We start from the raw sequence: 22,586 nt of genomic DNA, 5'->3' as shown, positions 1-22,586 counted from the left end.
TAGCGTGGTTTTGCAGTTTTAGGTAGTTTGTTAGAGCAGTTTGTTCTAGTTACGTGTACTTACTATTAGTATAAGAGATACAATAAACTCTGTCCGCAATTTCTTAAGAGCTCAGTACAGGCACGTACAAGTTTAACCCTCATTAGTGGGCTTAAATACAGAGAGGGTAGGCAAAATGATTTATAATAACGGAATCTAACCTAAAACTGGCAGTTTAAGATGTTTTCGACTAACCCACCTTGTATCTGAAGGAATACAATAGACCTGTAAAAGTTAAATCGGATTATGTAGGTATATTTTGGGTGCAGATGATTGACCAGGGCCGTAGAGTATATAATTAAAACATTTTTTATTTAAACTAAATAAATATATTTTTTAAACGGTAACTACGTAGGTAAATTGTATTTTTGTTTTAATAAAATTTCTATATTTTATTCAAAAATAAACAATTCAAAAATAAAAAGTTACTTGCAATTTGTAAAACATATGTACATTTATTTAATTAATACCTATTTTTAAATTATACAAATTAGTCCAATCATTTGGTAGTTTTACCTGGAAAGTTTTCCGGGAGTTTTGAAAATTGGTAATTTAATGGATTTCGGTACCTTATATGCTACCTTGTATCCTTGCTACCTTGTATCTCCGCCGCCATGTTTAAAAAATGGCGCCTAATAACAGTGTTTTGGGAATATCTTCTGTTTGACGCATTTTACGAAAAAACATTTATGTAAAAAATTAAACTAGAAAAAATTTCCCACAATTTACATAATTTTAATTTTTTCATAAAATTAATCGTATTTGGCGTACGAGCGCTGCAAAATATATTTCAATAGACGTTTTGAAAAAAAAACTCATTGGTAGAGTAAGCGGCGCGTTTTTTTTATTGTGGTTTCCCCTGTAGGCCTAATCCACATATGATGTATTTATTAATTTACAAATTTAGAGCAGTCTCCTTCGTTTTGCAGTTCCTGATATACCAGGAACGACTTCGTCCTAAGCATCGATCGAGATATCGCAGACCGAAATTTAGTAGGACATTTTTTCTAGTTTCATTTTGTGCATAAATGATTTTTTCGTAAAATGCGTCGGAAAGGATGTATTCCCAAAAAAACTGTTATTTGGCGCCACATTTTCAATATGGCGGCGCGAGCGGCGGAGATACGACGTAGCAAAGTTGAAATTCAAAAAGAGCATAAAATCTACAAAATAACCAATTTTTAAAACTCCCGGAAAACTTTCCAGGTAACTCACTTTTTTTTTTCGACTATATGACTAAACTAAATTACGATTACAAAACTATTCAAATTCAAAATAAACAGGATCATCTTCGGAATCCGAGTCGTCTTGCAGGTTAATAATTATCGGTTGTATCTCTACAGTCGCATCAATTATGTTGTCAAGATCCCACATTTTTTGTTCTTCTTCCATTACATGTCTTACTGCATCTCGCCAGTTTTGTTCTGTAATATGTCCTAAAGACTCATATAACAATTCACGCACAGCTTGTATTTTATATGATGTATTTTTTTCTAGCCACATAACCTTTCATTTTGGGCCCAAATGAGTTTAATTGGATTTATTTCACAGTGGTGGGGTGGAAGTCTAAGGACTGTGATGTTTCGCCTTTCCGCCATTTTGTCAACTACATATTTCTTGTACTTAGATTTGTGTTGCCGGGCAATTTTTAAAAGTTCCGCTTTAACCATTCCATCTTCGTAAGTCAGAGACTTATTCCTCAGGCAGTCAAGGACATCTTGTTTCTTCCACGCAGTCGTTGGAAGTCTTTCTACTAGTCTTGAATGATAAGGTGCATTGTCTAATACTATAATTGAATTTGGTGGTATATGTTCAATCATCTGCTCAAAATACTCTTCGAAAACATCAGCTGTCATCTCCTCGTGATAATCTTTTGTGCTTTTGGATTGAAATTCCAACAAACCGTCCCTAAGAAATCCTTTTTCACTGCCAAGGTGAGAAATTATTAATCTACTATCTTTACCAGAGGGTGGGGAAATACTAGTAGACCAACCTTCTATAAACGCTTGCCTGGAGCTTAATATATTTTTATCTGACCAAATTTTTGTTAGAGTATGACCTGCATTTACCCAAGTTTCGTCCTGATAGTAGATTGGCCTTCCTTCAGCCCGGAATTTTCGTATGGATCTTAGATAATGTCTTCTCCAACATATTATCTCTTCGCGGTCAATCAAAACTGATTTTCGGTCTGATTTCTCCCACCGGAAATTTAATTCTTTTAAAACTTCCCACAGTTTGGTTCGTCCGATATTAGGCAAATCAGGATCGTCTTTAACTTCTTGTAAAATTTTGTTAAGGTTGGGTATTTCCTTTTTGAAAAAAAATCCGTGAATTTTCCTTCGAATAATATTTTTGGCAAATTCATTAATTTCAACAGTCTTTTTCCCCTCTTCAAGTGTTCATTTGTGTTTAGGTTAGTTATACCTTCTTTTTTTCTTTCTGATAGGAACCTATATATTGTTAACGCTGCTACGAGCGTCGTGTTGGCACAACTCTCGATTATGTTCCGAACAGTGTTTGTGGGATTCTGAAAAACCAGAGCATCGTGAACCTTCAGAACAATAGTCTTCTCTCTTGGTGAATAGACAGACTTACTGACTGTACGCAATAGCACCGGTGTAAAACTTGATGACGTTGATGATGATGAAGCCATCGCAAGCAATAACAAAAACAAGCACGAACGAAAGGTAAGTATATGTTTGTAGGAATATGGAAAAAAGAATGTGTGTGTACTTTGTACGTACGTATTATATAATTTCAACGAAATAAATAATATACTTAACAGGTTAGTTGTATTTTATTTAAGTATTAAACTAACTTTCTTACCTACCACTTTCAAAAATTTTTTATTAAAACAACCAAAAATTAAAAAAAAATATGAATCATCCGGGACCTCTCGATCTCTGGTTCAATGCTCTACTAACCAAGCTATCGAGCCCCTTGTAAGTAACCAGTAACGTCTCGGATATAATTACACAACACGGTGACAAATAGATCAAGTGAAGTATAAAAATGTTATACCTAGATATTTTATTATCTTACTACCGACGAAGACAAATCCAAAGACACAAAAATTATAATAAATAATACATTTACTAAAAACACTAATATATTCTTTTAATGACTTATTTGCGCTGATATATACATACCTATCTTGAAAGATTAGCAACGAACTACATACTGTCTGTATGCGCCTGCGCCAGGGAATTAAAAAATTTCACTCACGATCGTAAAGAAGTATAACTTCAAAAACACTACTCACGCACTGCACAAAATTCGCAAAAGAAATTAATATTCGATTAAATGCGGTCAAAAACGTACTAAACAAAAAAATTGTTTTCGTTCCTAATAACACCCTTTCAATTCAAGTTTCGAATATAAACTAAGAGGCGAGGCCAAAGCGCCAAAGACGGTATCTCTATACCTTTCTTCAGCTTCAGGTATGAATTCCAAAGGTATTGCATATTATTGTACTTGTACAGAAGTCAAAATTTTAAGTTTCTTCATAAGTCACGTCTTAATATTAAATAATGTACATTGAAGGTTTAGTATTGAAATATGCAAAGAGATCTCTAAAGATAATCTTATTTACAAAATTTGTAACGGTTAAATTATCAAACATTAGCGTTGAACGTTTTAATTTTTTTTTTTTTTTGCTAAGTAAATAATTATTAAAAACGTTATTTTATTCAAAATAGAATATTGATAAACATTTTGATTTTAAACACATTAATAAATACCTCAGGAACCTCCGCCTATGATTTTACGACACTTACGGCCGTTTTATGGCATTGACCCTCATTTCGTGCTCTTAACAAATTGCGAACGGAATATAGATGTTTAGAATATGTTATTATGCTCTGACTGGCTGAAAGTCATTTGCCAATGTCGATTAAATAAATAAATTAATACAAAAATTAGAAATTATGATTTCTTTCATAATAATTCATTTACTTTTAAGTACGCTGTTTATAAAATAAATAAAAAACCAAAAAAATTAAATTTAACCCTTAGTTTATTTAACATAAAAAAACAATCTTATAATATAACCGTAATTTGCTTACTTGCTTGTTTCTGTTTGCATATATGCAATACATTTACAATATAATAAAATTGGTTCTAAAATGAAATTATCACGTGTTTGCAGGTATATTGTTTGCGTACCATAATTTCATTTTGGCAAGTGATTAATAATAACAGAATCAGTCAACGGCCAAACCAGAATGATCCTAAGGGGGGCTACAACTGGTGGGTCTCTGGGGGTATGGATTTAAGGCTTTAAGGATTTAAGGCTTATAACCCCCAACCCCCCCAGTTACGCCAATGGAATCAGTTGTCCGTTGTTTTCATGTAGTATATAATGTAAATTTTGCTTAATATGGCTGTTCAAGTGTTCAACGCTGATGAGCCAACGACGAAACATCTGATTCATGCTGTTTTGATATGTGGTATCATATTAATTATTATTTTTAGCTAAAAAAACAGCTACTATGAGTATGAACCTGTTAGAGACTTAGAACTTTCGTAGCTATTCTTTTGCGAATAAAATTCTTATTTAATATCGTTTGCAAGCCTTAAAATAAATACGGTGCCGTTCTGTGACGTTATGACGTCACAAAATCGACCTTCCGGCTATTAAAGAAAATCTAACCATAATAATAATAATCCTCAAGTGTAGTGTGCCTCACCATCTTGTACTATCACGAGCCGCCCCTGATTATACCTAATACAAAAAGAGATATGGTAGGTGAAAATAGTTTCTTTTTTGGTACATTCTCAAATTGGTATATTCAACTTGAAATAACAGAGAAACGGTTAACTTTAGGTGTATAATGCTACTGATACATTTTGTAGTGCTTGAAAACACCTTTAAAGTGAGCTACATTAGAGGTCCATTACATTAAAAATAAGCGAGATATGCTGCAAAAAATATTGATAACTAATGTATTTTAAGAAAAAATGAGAAGTAATTTTAACCCCCATCCACCAAAATGTAAATGCATCGTTTTCCTTCTATAATACCTTTTATTATAGTGTTATTGCTATGTTCAAAAGTTGGACGGGTTTAAAATGAATGGTTTAAAAAAAGATCAAATTATAGAGCGCATTTTTAAATTTTCTTAAAAATCTTTCTTTTTCTCCATGTAACTTGAAAATGATAAGAGATACAGTAATGAAAAATAAAAAGAAAATTTATATCTGGAAAATCCCTAAATTTTTGTGTGGTATCTGTTTTTCGTATCTCTTATCTTTTTCGAGTTACATGGAGGAAAAAGAAGATTTTTAAGAAAATTTAAAAATGCGCTCTATAATTTAATCTTATTTTTTTCAAAAACCGTTTATTTTAATCCAGTCTAACTTTTTGAATATAGAAATAACACTCTAATAAAAAGTATTGTAGAAAGAAAACGATGTATTTAAGTTTTGATGGTTGAGGGGTTACATACACTTCTCATTTCTTCGTAAAATACATTAGTCATCAATTTTTTGCAGAATATCTCGCTTAGTTTGAATGTGACCGACATTTTGTATTGCTCATTTTAAAGGTTTTTTCAAGCCCTACAAAAGTAATTAGTATCATTATACGCCTAAAATCGGCAGTTTCTCTGTTATTTCAAGTTGAATAAACCAATTTGAGCATGCAGCAAAAGAAAAACTCTTCTTACCTACCATACCCCTCTTTGTATTTTAACTAGAAGATTTATGAAGGAACAAATCTCTTTGTTTTTTTACAACCTACAGAAATAATTTGTAGTTTTTTTGTTAGATGCATGGTTTTTAAGGTATTCGCAAAAATCCGTCCGAAAAGGTGTAATTTTTCAATGAAAATGGCCAATTTTCAACCACGAATAACTCAAAAAGTATTGAATTTTCAAAAAATAATTACAGTCGAACCCGCTTATTAGAATACCGCTTATAGGAATATCCCGGTTTAAGAAACAGAAATTTGAGGCCCCGAAACGTTTCTACTAGCTAACAATGATCGGTTATAAGAATAGTTATAGGAATACTTTTCCTGGCCACGAAAGCTATTCCAATAAGCGGGTTCTACATAGAACGGTTTTTACTTAAAATTAGGTTCTATAGCCTCTTCCGTGGCTATTTTAACCAAAACATGTTTCACCCCTGAGAAGGGGTGGGAACCACCCCCAAGATAAAAGCGTACATCGGCATAGGGTAGACTTTGTTTCTTGGGCAATTACCTACTTACTGTGAAAATATCAAGTAAATCTATCTAGTAGAATGGAATTCAGAGCCAAATACTCTCATTGACTGCCCTACATTTTTCCACAAAAAATTCTAGTTGCGTGGGTAGACAGTTCATTCAAGAAACAATGGTATAACAACGTGTATTTACTTTGTAATTTTCAAACCTCATTTCCTAACTTTTAAATGTTTCGTCCTTTCAATTATCCCTTAGATTTTCTTCCATCCATCGATACTTTTCATTAACAATTGAGACATCCAATTTTCTGTCTTAAAATTTAACAAACCCAAAAAATACCGACTCTAATTGATTGAACAACGTTTCACGAACCTGAAAGAAAAAGTTTGGAAGTTTTAAACCATTTTTTTTCAATTAGGAGAGAACAAAAGCAAATAACAAATGTTTATATCCTGATAAAATTTGGGTAGGGTTCGGTGTCCTGTGAAGGTTAAGGTCCTTTTTATGAGAGTATGCGAGAAAAATAAAAAACTCGTTCTGGTAATTGAAATATATTTTGCTGAATTTCTCAAATTTGATGAAAAAGTGAAAGAGCGATTTTTTACTGTAAGGATTAGTACTGTTATAGCTACGGTTCTTTGGAATGTTTTTAAAATTTATCTGTTTGTAATTACTGGCGGCACATAAACCTTTTTATGAATGCAAATCAATACGAATACTGTCTTTCTTATGGGTGAAGCTATTTTTTCACTTAACTTTTTGCTAATTTTTTATGGTAGCTGGCATTATTTTAGACTACAATAGCTTTGTCTTCTATAGCTGTTAAGACATTAAAACATATCGAAAACTAAAAACAAAATAATCGTTTCATTTTGATTCAATTCGAGTCTCTTGCCATCCCCTGACACCTGGTGTTTCGGAATCTATCCCTTGTCAAAGAGGCTTTACAAGAAGACTGAATTGCACCATAACGAAACGAAAAATAACTGCAGATATTAAAATATTTGCAGCGGAGTGTGGTTAGACTGTCCTCTAACGGGGAATGACGAAATGATTGAAAATAATTTCGACCACGAGTCAGTAATCTGTTAACCGAGATACAGTAGTACCAAGCGGCGCCGCTAGGAGAACACTCCAATAATGCGCCGCAGATTACTTTAATGAAACGTGCTCATTTGTACTCTAAAACCGAGTAAGGTATAACAAAAAACAAAATAATCGTTTCATTTTGATTCAATTCGAGTCTCTTGCCATCCCCTGACACCTGGTGTTTCGGAATCTATCCCTTGTCAAAGAGGCTTTACAAGTATATTCAAATGGGAAATAAGCCACAATTTTACCTAAAAATGATTTTATTAACGTTTCGACGCCCAAGTCGGGTGTCGTTGTCAAAATACAAAATAATATTTATTTTGTATTTTGTATTTATTTATTCTGCCACAAGAAAATAACTTCAGAACAACATTAGGCTTTACAAGAAGACTGAATTGCACCATAACGAAACGAAAAATAACTGCAGATATTAAAATATTTACAGCGGAGTGTGGTTAGACTGTCCTCTAACGGGGAATGACGAAATGAGTGAAAATAATTTCGACTACGAGTCAGTAACCTGTTAACCGAGATACAGTAGTACCAAGCGGCGCCGCTAGGAGAACACTCCAATAATGCGTCGCAGATTACTTTAATGAAACGTGGTCATTTGTACTCTAAACCGAGTAAGGTATAACAAAGAAGAAAATAATCGTTTCATTTTGATTCAATTCGAGTCTCTTGCCATCCCCTGACACCTGGTGTTTCGGAATCTATCCCTTGTCAAAGAGGCTTTACAAGAAGACTGAATTGCACCATAACAAAACGAAAAATAACTGCAGATATTAAAATATTTGCAGCGGAGTGTGGTTAGACTGTCCTCTAACGGGGAATGACGAAACGAGTGAAAATAATTTCGACCACGAGTCAGTAATCTGTTAACCGAGATACAGTAGTACCAAGCGGCGCCGCTAGGAGAACACTCCAATAATGCGCCGCAGATTACTTTAATGAAACGTGGTCATTTGTACTCTAAAACCGAGTAAGGTATAACAAAAAACAAAATAATCGTTTCATTTTGATTCAATTCGAGTCTCTTGCCATCCCCTGACACCTGGTGTTTCTCTTTGACAAGGGATAGATTCCGAAACACCAGGTGTCAGGGGATGGCAAGAGACTCGAATTGAATCAAAATGAAACGATTATTTTGTTTTTTGTTATACCTTACTCGGTTTTAGAGTACAAATGACCAAGTTTCATTAAAGTAATCTGCGACGCATTATTGGAGTGTTCTCCTAGCGGCGCCGCTTGGTACTACTGTACCTCGGTTAACAGATTACTGACTCGTGGTCGAAATTATTTTCACTCATTTCGTCATTCCCCGTTAGAGGACAGTCTAACCACACTCCGCTGCAAATATTTTAATATCTGCAGTTATTTTTCGTTTCGTTATGGTGCAATTCAGTCTTCTTGTAAAGCCTCTTTGACAAGGGATAGATTCCGAAACCCCAGGTGTCAGGGGATGGCAAGAGACTCGAATTGAATCAAAATGAAACGATTATTTTGTTTTTCGTTATACCTTACTCGGTTTTAGAGTACAAATGACCACGTTTCATTAAAGTAATCTGCGACGCATTATTGGAGTGTTCTCCTAGCGGCGACGCTTGGTACTACTGTATCTCGGTTAACAGATTACTGACTCGTGGTCGAAAATATTTTCACTCATATCGAAAACTCTTATGCTGCGTCAGCATTGGTAAATTTTTCGTACGTACCTACCAGCTGTTCGTCGCAAATATTTGCGTGCTCGAAGTAAATTGTGCTAGTGTGGACGTGTTCGTCGCATAAATCACACAACGCACACAACGCACACGCTCCATCGGTTATCGTTTTCGAGCGAAGATCAAATGATTTGAATACCGCGTTCTCACTGGCAAAAATTTGCGTCGCAAGTTCTTGCGACTAACCATTAGTTCAAAACCCACGAAAAATTTACCAATGCGGACGCGCGTCGCGCCATTATATTATGTTGTCATTAAAGCCATGCAGAAATTTTGTTAAGGATAAAACGAAGAGAACTCGAATATTTGGGTCACCTGATGAGAGGACATAAATACGCATTACTTCAAAATATAACGCAGGGAAAAATAGAGGGAAAACGGAATCCAGGCCGTAGAAGAATGTAATGGTTGCGGAATTTGAGAGAGCGGTTTGGCTGCACCAGTAATGAACTCTTTAGGTCAGCAGTAAACAAGGTCAGGATAGCCTTGATGATTTCCAATCTCCGATAGGAGTGGCACAAGAAGAAGAAGAAAGCCATGCAGCCTCATCGCACTTCGATCTATAGAGATCTTTTGTATATACCTTAATCTACTTAAACTCCGTATGTGAGAAGACCAGTAACCATTTTATTATCGTTTTATCTCATTTCGAGAAAGCGATTTGTTGCAGTAGGACACACTTTTATGAGCCTTTTTGTTTGCCTTTATCCTGGTGTGTTAGACTAATGTAGTCGTAGGTTGATTGAGTTCACAGGTCCGTAGTTCCTCTCTGATGTGGCTTTTCATAGTCCACAGAAGAATTCTGAACTTTGAAATGGAGAATTAGCCCCTTCTTTTTGTGTTTGTGAGGCTGCAAGCTGCGTCATTTCATGAAATTCCCTTGTGACCTGGCACCCACATGAAAGTTACTTTGTTGCATTCCGCCAGATTCTTAAGAACTTCTTGAGAGATTGTTTAGAGTCCCAAACGAACTTGGACTTACAAGTAAATGATTTTAAAGTTTTTAAGGCAACTTGGCTGTCTGATAAAATAAAGACTTCTGCCCTATCAGTGATTATGTTAAGACATTCTCGGCCAACAATGTCTACAGCATGTATTTCTGCCTGAAAGATGTTGAGGCCAGGGCAGTAACTACCATTGGGGCAACCGGGGCAGTGCCAAAGGGAGCCCTGCATGGGCTTCCTTTTGATTGGCCGTGCATAGATTTTAACGAGCAAAATAAAAATATGTATTTTAAAAACCGATCCCAACGACATATTTTCAAATAACATAATTTTAAAAAGACCTTACAGGGGCACCCTATATCTCAATATAAAGTTTTAATTTTTCACTGGGGAAATTAGTCGTTTCGACTAAAAGGCAATTGGAACAGAACAGAGGCCCCTGAGGTCTGAACTAAGCTGGGGTCCCGAGACCTTAACATAAAAATTTAAATTATTACTTAGGAAATTAGTTATTCCGGCGTAATAAAACCGTTTATTTTCTTCTTTCACTGCTTGTATTTAACTTCTTTGTCTCTATAAAGCCTTTTCTTGTCTTTCTGTTCGTAATTTTTATTCTCTTCTTGTTGTGATTTCATCATTTGAAACAATTGTTCAAACCTTGCTGATTTTTGTTTGCTTCTAGTTTCCATCTTTAATTCTAGCACTCTTAAAAATACTGAATAAAGCTTCAAAATGTAATAAGTGGTATCTAGAATGTATGTTAAACTACGTTTCTCTCTGTGTCTCAAGAGATTTAAAACTAATAAAATTAAAATAGTAAAATAAAATTACAATTAATAATAGAAATTTTTTGATAATAACAACATATTTGTAAAAAGTCAAATTGCCTTTTACATTGTTTGGCTACACTGTAGGTTTGTAACCGCTTTATACTGCCTATACGCAATATAACGCGTTTGTAATCGCGTTATATCAATGTAATTAACATTATAGTATATTTTTTATGAAAACAGAAAAGATGTTATATTGATGCTACTCGCAAAATTATTTAGCTTAAAATAAGGTGATTTCTAAATTGTTTTGTGCTGGTCAACTAAAATAGTAATATGTAGGTAAGTACAAGAAACTTCAGTCATGGAATGTATTAAAATACGTTATCAAGAGGTTAAATATCAAACATTTTTCCGGACCCCCCACCTTCCGCTGGGGGATAAACCCACCAGACCCCCCGGTAGGGGGCCCCCAGATCACGTTTGCCCCGAGGCCCCCAACATCGTACTTACGGCCCTGGTTGAGGCGTTTCCAAGAGATTTGATTAGCCTGAAATTGGGCCCAGTAACTCCCACTGCTGCCCTTTCATCTATTAGACCTGGATCCCGCGTAAGAAAAAAAATTTGATTAATAGCAAGCTGAAAATTTGTTAATAGCTTAACGGTGTCTAGTCGGACAAACATTGATGCACGGGAACACTGAAACAGGGGAAGTTTTAACGGTGGAGCATGATAAACGTGTCGTCCTGACAAGTTTATGATGGTGAAAAATAGCAAGTTGTTTTTAAATTTATTCAATAGCCAACGTTATATAATATATGAAAAAATGTTTGTCCGACAAAAAGGTTGGGCATTTTAACGAGTCCGACACGTAGAACATGTCACATCACAGGAACTATGTTGGTGATGAATAGCAGTCTGATTTTTGCATGAGAGTTTAATGAAAGGTTAAAAAAGCAATTGGAAGTTCTGTCGGACAAAATGAATGGGAAATTTTCCTAGTCGGACATTCTAAACATGTAAGATATAGACAAAAATGTTGGTGATAAATAGCAGGCTAATTTTGATTTGTTTATGTACAAATTATATTTTGTAACGCAAAAAGTTATATGTCGGACAAAAAGTTTGGGCAAATCGAAGGAAATAAATAAAAAACATTTTTTCAGAATGACTTAGTCACATATTGATAAAGCTATTTTAGTTGTATATTATTATTTATATTCACATATTTGCATGTGCATATATATACATGCACACTCCAAAAACAGTGAGGTAAGTATCAATGCATGTATATATTGCAAAACAATTATTTTTTTGGGTGGAGTTTGTTCTAGATATTCTCAAAATGACAATAAAAAATGTCAAAGAACATGTGAAAGCAATCTCTTAGGGTTTTCTAATTAGACGCATCAGAAAGTACGGAAAATTTCCTACAAAAAACGTTGTATACATTTTTTTCCATAGACAAATCTTAACCCTGCAAACGACATTGAAAAATGTGAAGAGCTAAAACTTCGGTGCTTATAAGAATAGACGTAAATATGACACATTATGCTTAGAAGTATGTATTAGAAGGCTGCATTTGTCAGTGTGACACTTTGTGCTATACAAAGTAGTATTTGAAAGTACATGGTCTCTGAGTTTCTGTTTGCCACGTGTGTTGGAAATTAAAATTTATATTAACTATGGAGTGTTTTGTGTCTATTTTTGAGTGTCAACAGTTTAAATTTTAAGTCGCCAAATCAAAAGTGAAACCATTCAACGGAACATTTTTGAGTAATTTTCGAACATTTTCCAAAGTTAGTAAAATATTTGGTCATCAATTCAATGAGGTTCAGTTGCCAGATAATTGTGAAAGTTCTATTGAATATCATTCTTCGTGCTATAATGCTTTGCTTGATTGAAAAAGGGTACCTAAATAAATTATTACTAAAATTGTATAACGTAGTTTTTCTCAACTTTCTACAAATGAAATAATAATGTAATTAATATGTCACATGGCAAGAAATAATTTGCTGCCAAAATAAATCGATTAGTTTAAATTTGAAGTTACGATTGCAATTTATTATGAATTATTGTCAAAAGTGACAGTTTTTCTTAAATGGAAATGTATTCATAGACATAAAGGTAGACAGGGAATACAGTGCAAAAGTCGATAGGTGGTCTATCTATCTCTTTTAACCAAGCGATCCCGCGCATGTGGCAGACAAAGATAACTAGACCACTCAATCCATAATGTAATTTGCCTGATCTACTATAAATGTATTACAGTGAGGTATCTAAATGATGTTGACATAAATCGAAAGACATCGATTGTAATTGATTGCAGGTACTTTTGACATAGAATAATCACCCCTTATTGAAATTTCAAAAATTATTTTTTTAAATTGTCCGACTACAAAATCTACCCCTTATTTTTTTCCGACAACAGTCATTCTTGGTAAGGAATAATTTACTTAATTAAATTTCGTCTTTGTCGGAAAGCTATTTATCACCAGCATTTTTGTCTATATCTTACCTGTTTAGAATGTCCGACTACGAAAACTTCCCATTAATTTTGTTGGACAGAACTTCCAATTGCTTTTTTAACCTTTCATTAAACTCTCATGCAAAAATCAGACTGCTATTTATCACCAACATAATTCCTGTGATGTGGCAGGTTCTACCTGTCGGACTCGTTAAAATGCCCAACATTTTTGTCGGACAAACATTTTCGCATATATTACATAACGTTGGCTATCGAATAAACTTAAAAACAACTTGCTATTTTTCACAATCATAAACTTGTCAGGACGACACGTTTATCATGCTCCACAGTTAAAACTTCCCCTGTTCCAGTGTTCCCGTGCATCAAAGTTTGTCCGACTAGACACCGTTAAGCTATTAACAAATTTTCAGCTTGCTATTAATCAACTTTTCTTTCTTACGCGGGATCCAGGTCTATATCTTAGATCCATACGAATGAACGATTTCGGTTCAAATTATTCATCTATTTGGTGGTTTTTAACATCACTTCAAAGGGTGTTTCGAAGTCGAATTTGAATGGAATGTCATATAATATTATGTCGGTCTGTCCTTAGAACAGAATGTAATTTTTTCCAAGATTTTTAGGTGGCCCACTAGATTGCCAGATTTCATTATTTGTGTCTTTCGCAACTTTAGGGCGGTGGTTACTGCCTCCCTCCTTATACAGAACTGCAAGGGAGGATGCTTCAGCACTCTAATTAATTTAACAACGTTGCACAAACTTAAAAAAAATAAAAAATAAAAATGTATACCATTTTTATTCAGTTGCAATGCGAGGCCAAAAATGTCTTAATTTTTACTTAGATTAGGGAGCGCAACCAGCACTCTTATCGACGATTTCACCTCTTGTTAGAGGCTCTTCAGAGAATGCATAGGTTGCTTCACTGTAGCATCCATTTGGCTTGCAAATTGTAGAAGCCTTGGAGGTGTCACCAGGGAAATAAGTCCAATAAGTTTTCAATTTAAAAATCTTTTAGTAATATTTTTAATATTTTTCAATATTATTAATGTTGCTATTAGGATTGAAAAACTTTATCTTTCAATTGCCAGATGACGCTCGTCACCTAATCCATTCACGTCAGTTGCAATGTAGGACTAATATATGTCGAAAAATTTACTGGATTAGAGAAAGCAACCTATGCATTCTCTGAAGAGCCTCTAACAAGAGGTGAAATCGTCGATAAGAGTGCTGGTTGCGCTCTCTAATCTAAGTAAAAATTAAGACATTTTTGGCCTCGCATCGCAACTGAATAAAAATTGTATACATTTTTATTTTTTATTTTATAGTAGTATTACTCCGTGGAGTAACTAGGTGCATTTTCCGTTGGAACTTTACCAAGCTGCAGACGGGGGTTGTGAATTGCATAGTGTAGAATTCCTTCCCTTTTGTCTTCACTGTAGCATCCATTTGGCTTGCAAATTGTAGAAGCCTTGGAGGTGTCACCAGGGAAATGTACCAATAAGTTTTCAATTTAAAAATCTTTTAGTAATATTTTTAATATTTTTCAATATTATTAATGTTGCTATTAGGATTGAAAAACTTTATCTTAAAAAAAAAATGTTTGGAAGTTTTAAACCATTTTTTTTTCAATTAGGAGAGAACAAAAGCAAATAACAAATGTGTATATACTGATAAAAGTTGGGCAGGGGTCGCTGTCCTTCGAAGGTTAAGATCCGTTTGCCCTTGTTGTGAGGTTACTTCATTATAAAAAAATTTCTGATTTGGTTTCTTTGCGTATTCCTGTTCAAAAACGTCTTTTTTTTCACAAATCGGAAGTGTGCCGGGCAAAATTTTTAGGAAGAAATTGTTTAAACAATTTTTTTAACAAATTCAAAGGACCACCTTTTACTCCGGAAAATATTTCTTAGGTTTTTTCGGTCATTTTAAACAACGTAGGTTTCTTTTTCTTTTTCTCAGAAGTTGATAGTTTTCGAGTTATAACCTAATTTAAATCTAAAGCGAAAACCATCCACTCCAAATATATCAAGCCGAATTTTGGAGTAACAAATATGTAGATCAGCAATTAGTCAAATATTTGTTCTAAAAGAAATAGGCAACTTGTTATGAGGGTAAATTGTCACTATATGCTTTATTTGTATACTTTGGGCAAGCTTAGGACAATATAGACAGAACAAAATTATATTTGGCGATGAAGCAATAAGGAATCCCGAAAAAGCAAATCAGGACGATAAAAATGACCCCATGGTATAGTATGGTATAGTACATCGGGGCAGGGCCCACTTGTGAGCCTTTGAGACACTTAAACTTTCTAAGGCGGGTCCATTGTATCACCCCTATCTTACACCGAGAGAACAATTTCTTTTCTCCTAAAACACTGATGTCTTTGAGCCATCTTTCTTAAAAGTTAACATATCAATGGCGACGCGTGACTTTTTCTGAAGTGTTACCAAAACCAGATGCAAAAAATCTTATTTAAAAAAATGAAGATATGGCTAAATGTATATATACATTCACCGGTACAAAATTCCGCCACCCAAAATTTTTGATTAAGTTTGACAATCTATAACTTTATTATTTGTACTTCGATTTTAAAGATTCTTGCACGAGTTTGTAGGTACATGTATTTATGTCAATTGCTATTATTCCGGTAACAAAAAATTTTTGCTTAGATGGCATTATACGGGGGTGAATGTAAGCGTTGTTTTTTCTCCTAACTTTAAAAAATTCTGTGGAAAAATTGGAGGGCTGATTTTGTTTCATACTCCTTTTGTATTATCCTGGAGGTATCACTAAGGTCTTATTTTTTTAATTATCTGAATATATCTTTTCTTGTAAGAGCTGTAATTAAAAACACTGCTTTGAAAGTTTATTTAATTAAAAATACCAAACGCACTAAAACTAACAAAACAAAACAAACTTAACAACAAAACAAAACAATTCAATAGCGTTTATGTCCACCTCTTGCAGGAAAGACTGCTCGCAATCTGTTTAGCATCTAATAAAGATGTGTTTTCCTTGCCTGGGGAATAGCCCGATCTTCCTCTACCAGGGCCATAACTGTACCACATTTTTTGGAGGCCTAGGATGACGGCAAATAGCTTTTTTTATTCATCCCATAAATGCTCAATGTGATTGAGATCTGGGCTGCATGCGGGCCATTCTAATCTTATCAATCCAACCTCAATTGTATGAGTCAATCAGTGTTTTTATTTACAAAAAATGGTACAGCTCTTGCAAGAAAAAAGATATTCGGTTAATTCAAAAAACAAAATATTGGTGATGCCTCCGGAAAAATATGACAGGACTATGAAACAAAATCAGCTATTCCATTTTTCCACAGAATTTTTTAAAATTAGGAGAAAATACAATGCTTCCTTTCACCCCTGTACAATGACATGCAAGCAAAATTTTTTATTACCGGAATAATACCAAACAATATGAATACATGTACCTACAAACTGGTGTAAGAATCTTGAAAATCGGAGTACAAATAATAAAGTTATAAATTGTCAAACTTAATCAAAAATTTTGAGTGGCGGAATTTTGTGCCGGTGAGTGTAGCTTCAATAATATCATTTTGTATATCACTTGAGCGGTGCAGTTGACCCACTACATGGTAAACATCAGCCATTGTTTGTTAAGTACTAATACCTCAAAAATAGTGAATTAGCATCGTTTAAAAATAGTGAAAGTGGTCCAGCAAGAACATTACACTATCCACTAGCTGGGTAAGTGTTTGCCAAATTCAAAGTGTCCAAATAGACTATTAATTAGAATTAGAATTACAAAAAGACTATATAGACTTTTTATCAGCTATTTATTTTCAAATGTTTTTATTTTATTATTCTTGGGTGCGACTCAATTGCACTAGACAAGAAATATTAATCATCCATTTATAAAAATGTTTTTGGCTGGAAATGGGAACGGATCCGGTCCAGTCAACAATATATATAATGCACAAATGAATCAACCCTCAAATACAATGATACCAATGCAACCAAATCATCAATATATGCAACAACACAACTCTGTATCAGCAGACATGATGCACTACTATCAAAATCAATTCCCACCTCTCCCAAATATGTACACTCATCCATCTAATTTCCAAAATTTATCCTTACCTCAAATGAGCCAAAGCTCAGTTCCTCCACAGCCAGAGATACACTCAAAAACTTTCGAAGAAGGAATAGATTATTCCCTACCGTCCTCATCAAGTGACGATGAAAACATGGAAAGTGATGCAAATGTTTGTCCGTGGCAATAACTAAAAGAGTCGAGATCAAAAAGAAAACGTAGAAAAATAGCAGAAACTACTGAGCAAGGTGCTTCAGTAAGCACATCTAATAGGTTTCAAACTCTCTCAGAAGAAAACGCAGATACAGACCAAATCCATACCAGTAAAAGAAACGATGACAACCCAAATACCCAAACGAAAGATCCCAAGCCGCCCCCTATTTATGTTTACGGAGTAATAGACTACAAAGCAATGACTGACTCTATAGCGCAAGTTACTGAAGATTAAACATCTTATACTACCACTCTTCCTGAAAATGTTGTTAAAATAAATGCTAAAACACCTGATTCTTATAGGAAAATAATAAATTACATGAGAGAAGAAAAAATAGTACACCATAGCTACCAACTCAAACAAGAAAGAGCATATAGAGTCGTCTTAAGAGGTTTACACCATTCTATACCCTTAGAGCAAATAAAATCTGAATTATTAAGGCAAGGCCACACAGTCAGAAATGTTTTAAACATCCGGCACAGAGTAACAAAAGAGCCCCTACCATTATTTTTCGTCGATTTGGAACCAAAAAACAACAATAATAAAGTTTTTAATGTGGAATTTATATACAATACCAGAATTAGAGTAGAAGCTCCGAAACACAAGAACACCATTGTGCAATGCACTCGATGTCAGGCATACGGACACTCTCTAAGTCATACTGTTATACTTACTTACTTAGTCCTAAGCCTTTCTACCTTTAGGTGTAAGGCTGGTGGAGTTGAGTTTGGCATTGTAGTCTCCATGCTTTCCGATCTTGCGCTAGGTTTCTTGCACTTTCCAATGTCAATCCCTTCTTCTCGACTTCTTTCCTGATTTCATCTACCCACATAACTCTTGGTCTCCCTCTTTTGTTTTTCCCCTGCACTCTCGTTTCGAACACTCGTTTTGTTAGCCTCTCGTTCGACATTCTACACACGTGCCCGAACCATCTAAGTTGTCCTTCTACTATTTTTTCATTGATTGGTTCTAGTTTTAGGTTTTGTCTAATTGTTTCGTTTCGTATTTTGTCTGTCCTTTTTCTGTTTGCTATTTTCCTCAGGAACCTCATTTCCATAGCATTGACTCTGGATTTTTGTCTCCCCGTCAACGTCCATGTCTCGCTGCTATACATGATTGTTGGTCTAACTACTGATTTAACGACTGCCGTTTTTACTTTTTCCGGTATCCCTTTTTTCCCAAAAAATGTTGTTTTCATAGTGTTAAATAAGCTTCCTGTTCGTCCCATTCTCTCGTTTATTTCCATGTCTTGTTTACCATTTGATTCGATTATTACTCCTAGGTATTTAAAATATTCCACTTGCTCTAGTTGTTTCCCGTCTAATTCTATTGCGTGTGTCTTCCTCGTATTTGAAATTATCATTGTTTTTGTTTTCTCTGTATTAATTTTCATATTTATGTTTGATAGTTCTTCTTCTAGGATTTCAAGATTGTTCTGTAAGTCTTCTCTGTTTTCTGCTATCAATACCATGTCGTCTGCAAATAGTAGCTCCGATAGTTGAGTCTGTTTCATTTGCCAGTATCCTAATGTTAGTTTTCTCATTCTTCTCTTGGCTTTCTTTATCGCTTCATCCAGTACCACTGAGAATAGCAGTGGACTCAGCACGCATCCCTGTTTGACGCCTTGACTTGTAGAAAATTCTCTGGATTCCTCGTTATTGGTTCTTACTGTATTTGTATTATTTTTGTACATATCCTTTATTACTTCTATTATGTGTCTGTCGACTCCCCTTTCTGTTAGTGTCTTCCAAACGTCCTTTCTTCGGATTCTGTCAAACGCCTTTTCCAGGTCAATGAAGCACATATGTATCTCTCTATTTTTCTTGATTACCTTCTCACTTACTTGTCTTAATGTGAATATTAGGTCTTGCGTGCTTCTGTCCTTCCTGAATCCACACTGTGTGTCTTCCATAGTTGTTTCTATTTGTGTTTTTATTCTTGTCTCTAGTATTCTTGCTAATACCTTCCCAGGGATACTTGATATGGTGATACCTCGGTAATTATTACAGTTTCTCTTGTCTCCCTTTTTGTGTATTGGTAATATAATGTCTTTCTTCCAGTCCTTTGGTAATTCTGCTCTATTTATGATATCATTCATTAGTTCTTTCATGCTATCCATTCCCTCTGTCCCCATGAATTTTATCATTTCCGGGGTGATATGATCCTTGCCTGGTGCTTTGCCCAGTTTTACTCTTTCTATTGCTTTCTCTAATTCCTCTCTTGTTATGGATTCCACTTGTTGTTCTTCATTCCTTTCTTGTATCTCCCCTATGTTGTCCTTGTCTACATGAGTTAGCTCTTTGAAATGTTCTCTCCATCTTTCCATTATTTGTTTTTCTTCTGTTAGTACGTTTCCATTCTTGTCTTTTATATTCGGCATCGTGTGCTCTTTCTTTTGTCTGAGTTGTTTTAATGCGCCGTAGAAGAGTTTTTGGTTTTCCCTATAATTTTTTGTCATTTTTTGTCCAAATATCTCCCATGACCTTTCCTTTCCTGCTTTCACCGCTATTTTAACCTCTTTCCTTTTTTCTTTATATGCTTCGTAATCTTCCGGGTGTTTTGTACTTAGGTATCTTTTCCATTTGTCTTTTTTGTTCTTTATTTTCTCTCGTATTTCTTCCGTCCACCATTCTGTTCTCCTCATGTTAGTGTTTGCTATTTTTGCTTTCCCGCAAGTTTCCTCAGCTGCTTTGATTATGCTGGTTTTTAGATATTCCCATTTTTTTTCTATATTTGTATTTTTTGCCCTACCTTTCAAAGTATTATCTAATTTTTCTTGGAATTTCTTCTTATATATTTCCTCTTTTAATTTGTAACTTTTTATTTTTTCATTTACTACCTTTCTTCTCTTTTCTTCTTTTTCCTCTGTTGTTCTCATTCTCATTATTACTAGATGGTGGTCACTGCCAATCTCCGAGCCTCTTTTCACTTTCGTATCCTGTACTCTTTTCCATTTGTTGCTGCTTACCAAAAAGTAATCTATGATTGATTTTTCGTTTCTGCTGTCTTGTACTCTCGTGTATTTGTGTACTTCTTTATGTTTAAATTTTGTATTTGTTATAACTAGTTTATTCTCCATACATATTTCTATTATTCTTTCACCATTTCTGTTTAGCATTTCTTCTCCTTCTTTTCCCATGCACTCCTCTATTCCGCTGTTGTTGTTTCCGACTCTACCATTTAGATCTCCCATTACAATTATGTTTTCTTCCCCATTATCAATTTGCATTTGGAGCTCCTCGAAAAATTTATCTTTCTCTTCCTTTCTTGCATCTTCATTTACTCCGTAGGCTATTATTATTGTCCATATTTCTTCGTCCATCAGTTTAATTTTCACCGATAATATTCTCTGGTTAACATATGTTTCTTCTATAACGTGTTGTAGTCTATTCGGTGCAATTATTATCCCGACTCCTTCTTTTGCTCTCTCTTTTGTATCCGCTCCTACCCAAAGTAACCAATATCCTTTGTGTATTTTCTTAAGACCTTTTCCTTTCATCTTCGTTTCTGTTATTCCTAGTATTTCTATTTTTTGTCTTATCATATCTTCTACCAGTTCTTCCTCTTTTCCATTGATGCTTCTCACATTCCATGTTCCCATTTTTATCTCTCCTTTTTTCTGCAATCTAGCTTTCCCCTTTTTCCTATTTTCATCCTTGTTTACCTTTGCATCATCTTTTTCCCTATCGCTTTTCCCATTCATTGCCTTGGTTGTCATTGTTGTGGGTCCGGTCTCATTATTTTCTTTTAGTTTTTTGAAGTCCCTTCCCCGATATTTCTGTGAGTTAGTATAAGTTTCTCTTTATTATGGTCCCATTTCCACTCCTTTCCATTAATCTCCAGTTTCATATATCCTATCTTCGTAGTATTACCTTTGTCTTTTTCTTCTTTTGCCATTTTCCTAATTTTTGCTTGTATTTCCCTTTCCTTTCTTGTTAAATCTGATTCTATATACACCTTTTGTCCCTGTAGATTTTTCAGTTTTCCTTTGTTTTTTAGTACACTCATCTTATCCGTTAGGTTTTCCATTTCTGCTACAAAGATTTGGTCGCCGATCTTCACCGCTCCTCTCAGTCTGACCTCTAATTTCAGATTTCTTCCTATGAAGTGTTCTACTGACTCCTTTACAGGCTTTCCGTCGGTAGCATCTAGTGTTAGGCCTTTTAATACTATATTATTTCTCCGTCTATCTTTTTCCAATTGTTCTATTCTATTGTTTGCCATTTTTAAACCTTCTTCCAATTTTTCGTTTTTTTCTTTCAGCTCCTTAATATATTCCATCGTTTCTTTTTGGTCTTTCCGTATGGTTCTTATTTCTGCCATCATTTCATCATTTTTCCACATAACTTCCCGCATTATTTTTATCATCTCTTCATTTGTGTCGTTGCTTTTATTCGGTGTTCGTCTCGTCAGGTTACTCTTTTCAAAATATAATTTATCTTCTTTATATTTTTTCTTCTTAGATTCTTCGTCGCCACTATCAGATAGTTCTTCATTCTTTCTATAGGTTTCCTTTCGGATTGTTCCTGTTCCGCCACTGGCCATTTTAAATTAAATGTTAACCTCAGCACTAATATAAATATTATTATTATACACTTAGAAGTTTATTTTTATTTCGCACAAGAACGCTTTTTAAGTTTAACGATTATCGATAACGATAGGTCTTTTAAAAAACCGGTGTTTTTATTGTGATAGGTTTCGAATTCGAAATTACCTTATCGCCAATACACCTGCCACACGACCTCTCGCCTCGCTTGCCAAACTCGAACCCATTACTGTTATAAACCTTATAAATGTGTTAAATGTGGAGGATCACACGACACCAAAAGTTGCACAAAGCCGAAAGACACACCTGCAACATGTACTCTTTGCAAGGGCAACCACCCAGCGAACTATAAAAGCTGCACTGTTTATCGAGACTTATTAAAAGCAAAGAACAGGAATAACGACACAACTGGACCTAGAATCACACAAGGATACATAAATTCCAATCCAGCACTGCACCAAATGACTCAACAATATGCGCAAAATGGAATCAATTATGCTCAAGTAACCTCAGGAAACATCAACAGACC

General features: G+C 34.6%; 1 protein-coding gene across 1 annotated transcript; it reads right to left on the bottom strand.

Annotated features, from left to right (window-relative positions):
• Window positions 1-1,532: 1,532 nt before the first annotated feature.
• On the bottom strand, window positions 1,533-22,284 carry LOC126893384 (uncharacterized). Its single transcript, XM_050663505.1, has 2 exons — window positions 22,226-22,284; window positions 1,533-2,376 (listed from the first exon to the last, which is right to left on the bottom strand). Exons 1-2 carry the CDS (start codon window positions 22,282-22,284, stop codon window positions 1,533-1,535), a joined length of 903 nt encoding a protein of 300 aa, XP_050519462.1.
• Window positions 22,285-22,586: the final 302 nt, after the last annotated feature.

This window comes from Diabrotica virgifera, chromosome 1 (genome assembly GCF_917563875.1).
Source record: "Diabrotica virgifera virgifera chromosome 1, PGI_DIABVI_V3a".
NCBI lineage: Eukaryota > Metazoa > Arthropoda > Insecta > Coleoptera > Chrysomelidae > Diabrotica > Diabrotica virgifera.
The sequence above is the reverse complement of the archived record's forward strand: the minus strand, read 5'-3'. Positions and strand labels throughout refer to the sequence as shown.

Coding starts and splice junctions, on each gene's coding strand:
- LOC126893384 (XM_050663505.1), bottom strand. CDS start 22,284: ATGGGTTCGAGTTTGGCAAGCGAGGCGAGAGGTCGTGTGGCAGGTGTA. Junction 2,377..22,225: donor GCAGGTGTATTGGCGATAAG/GTAATTTCGAAT, acceptor TATTATTCGAAG/GAAAATTCACGGATTTTTTT.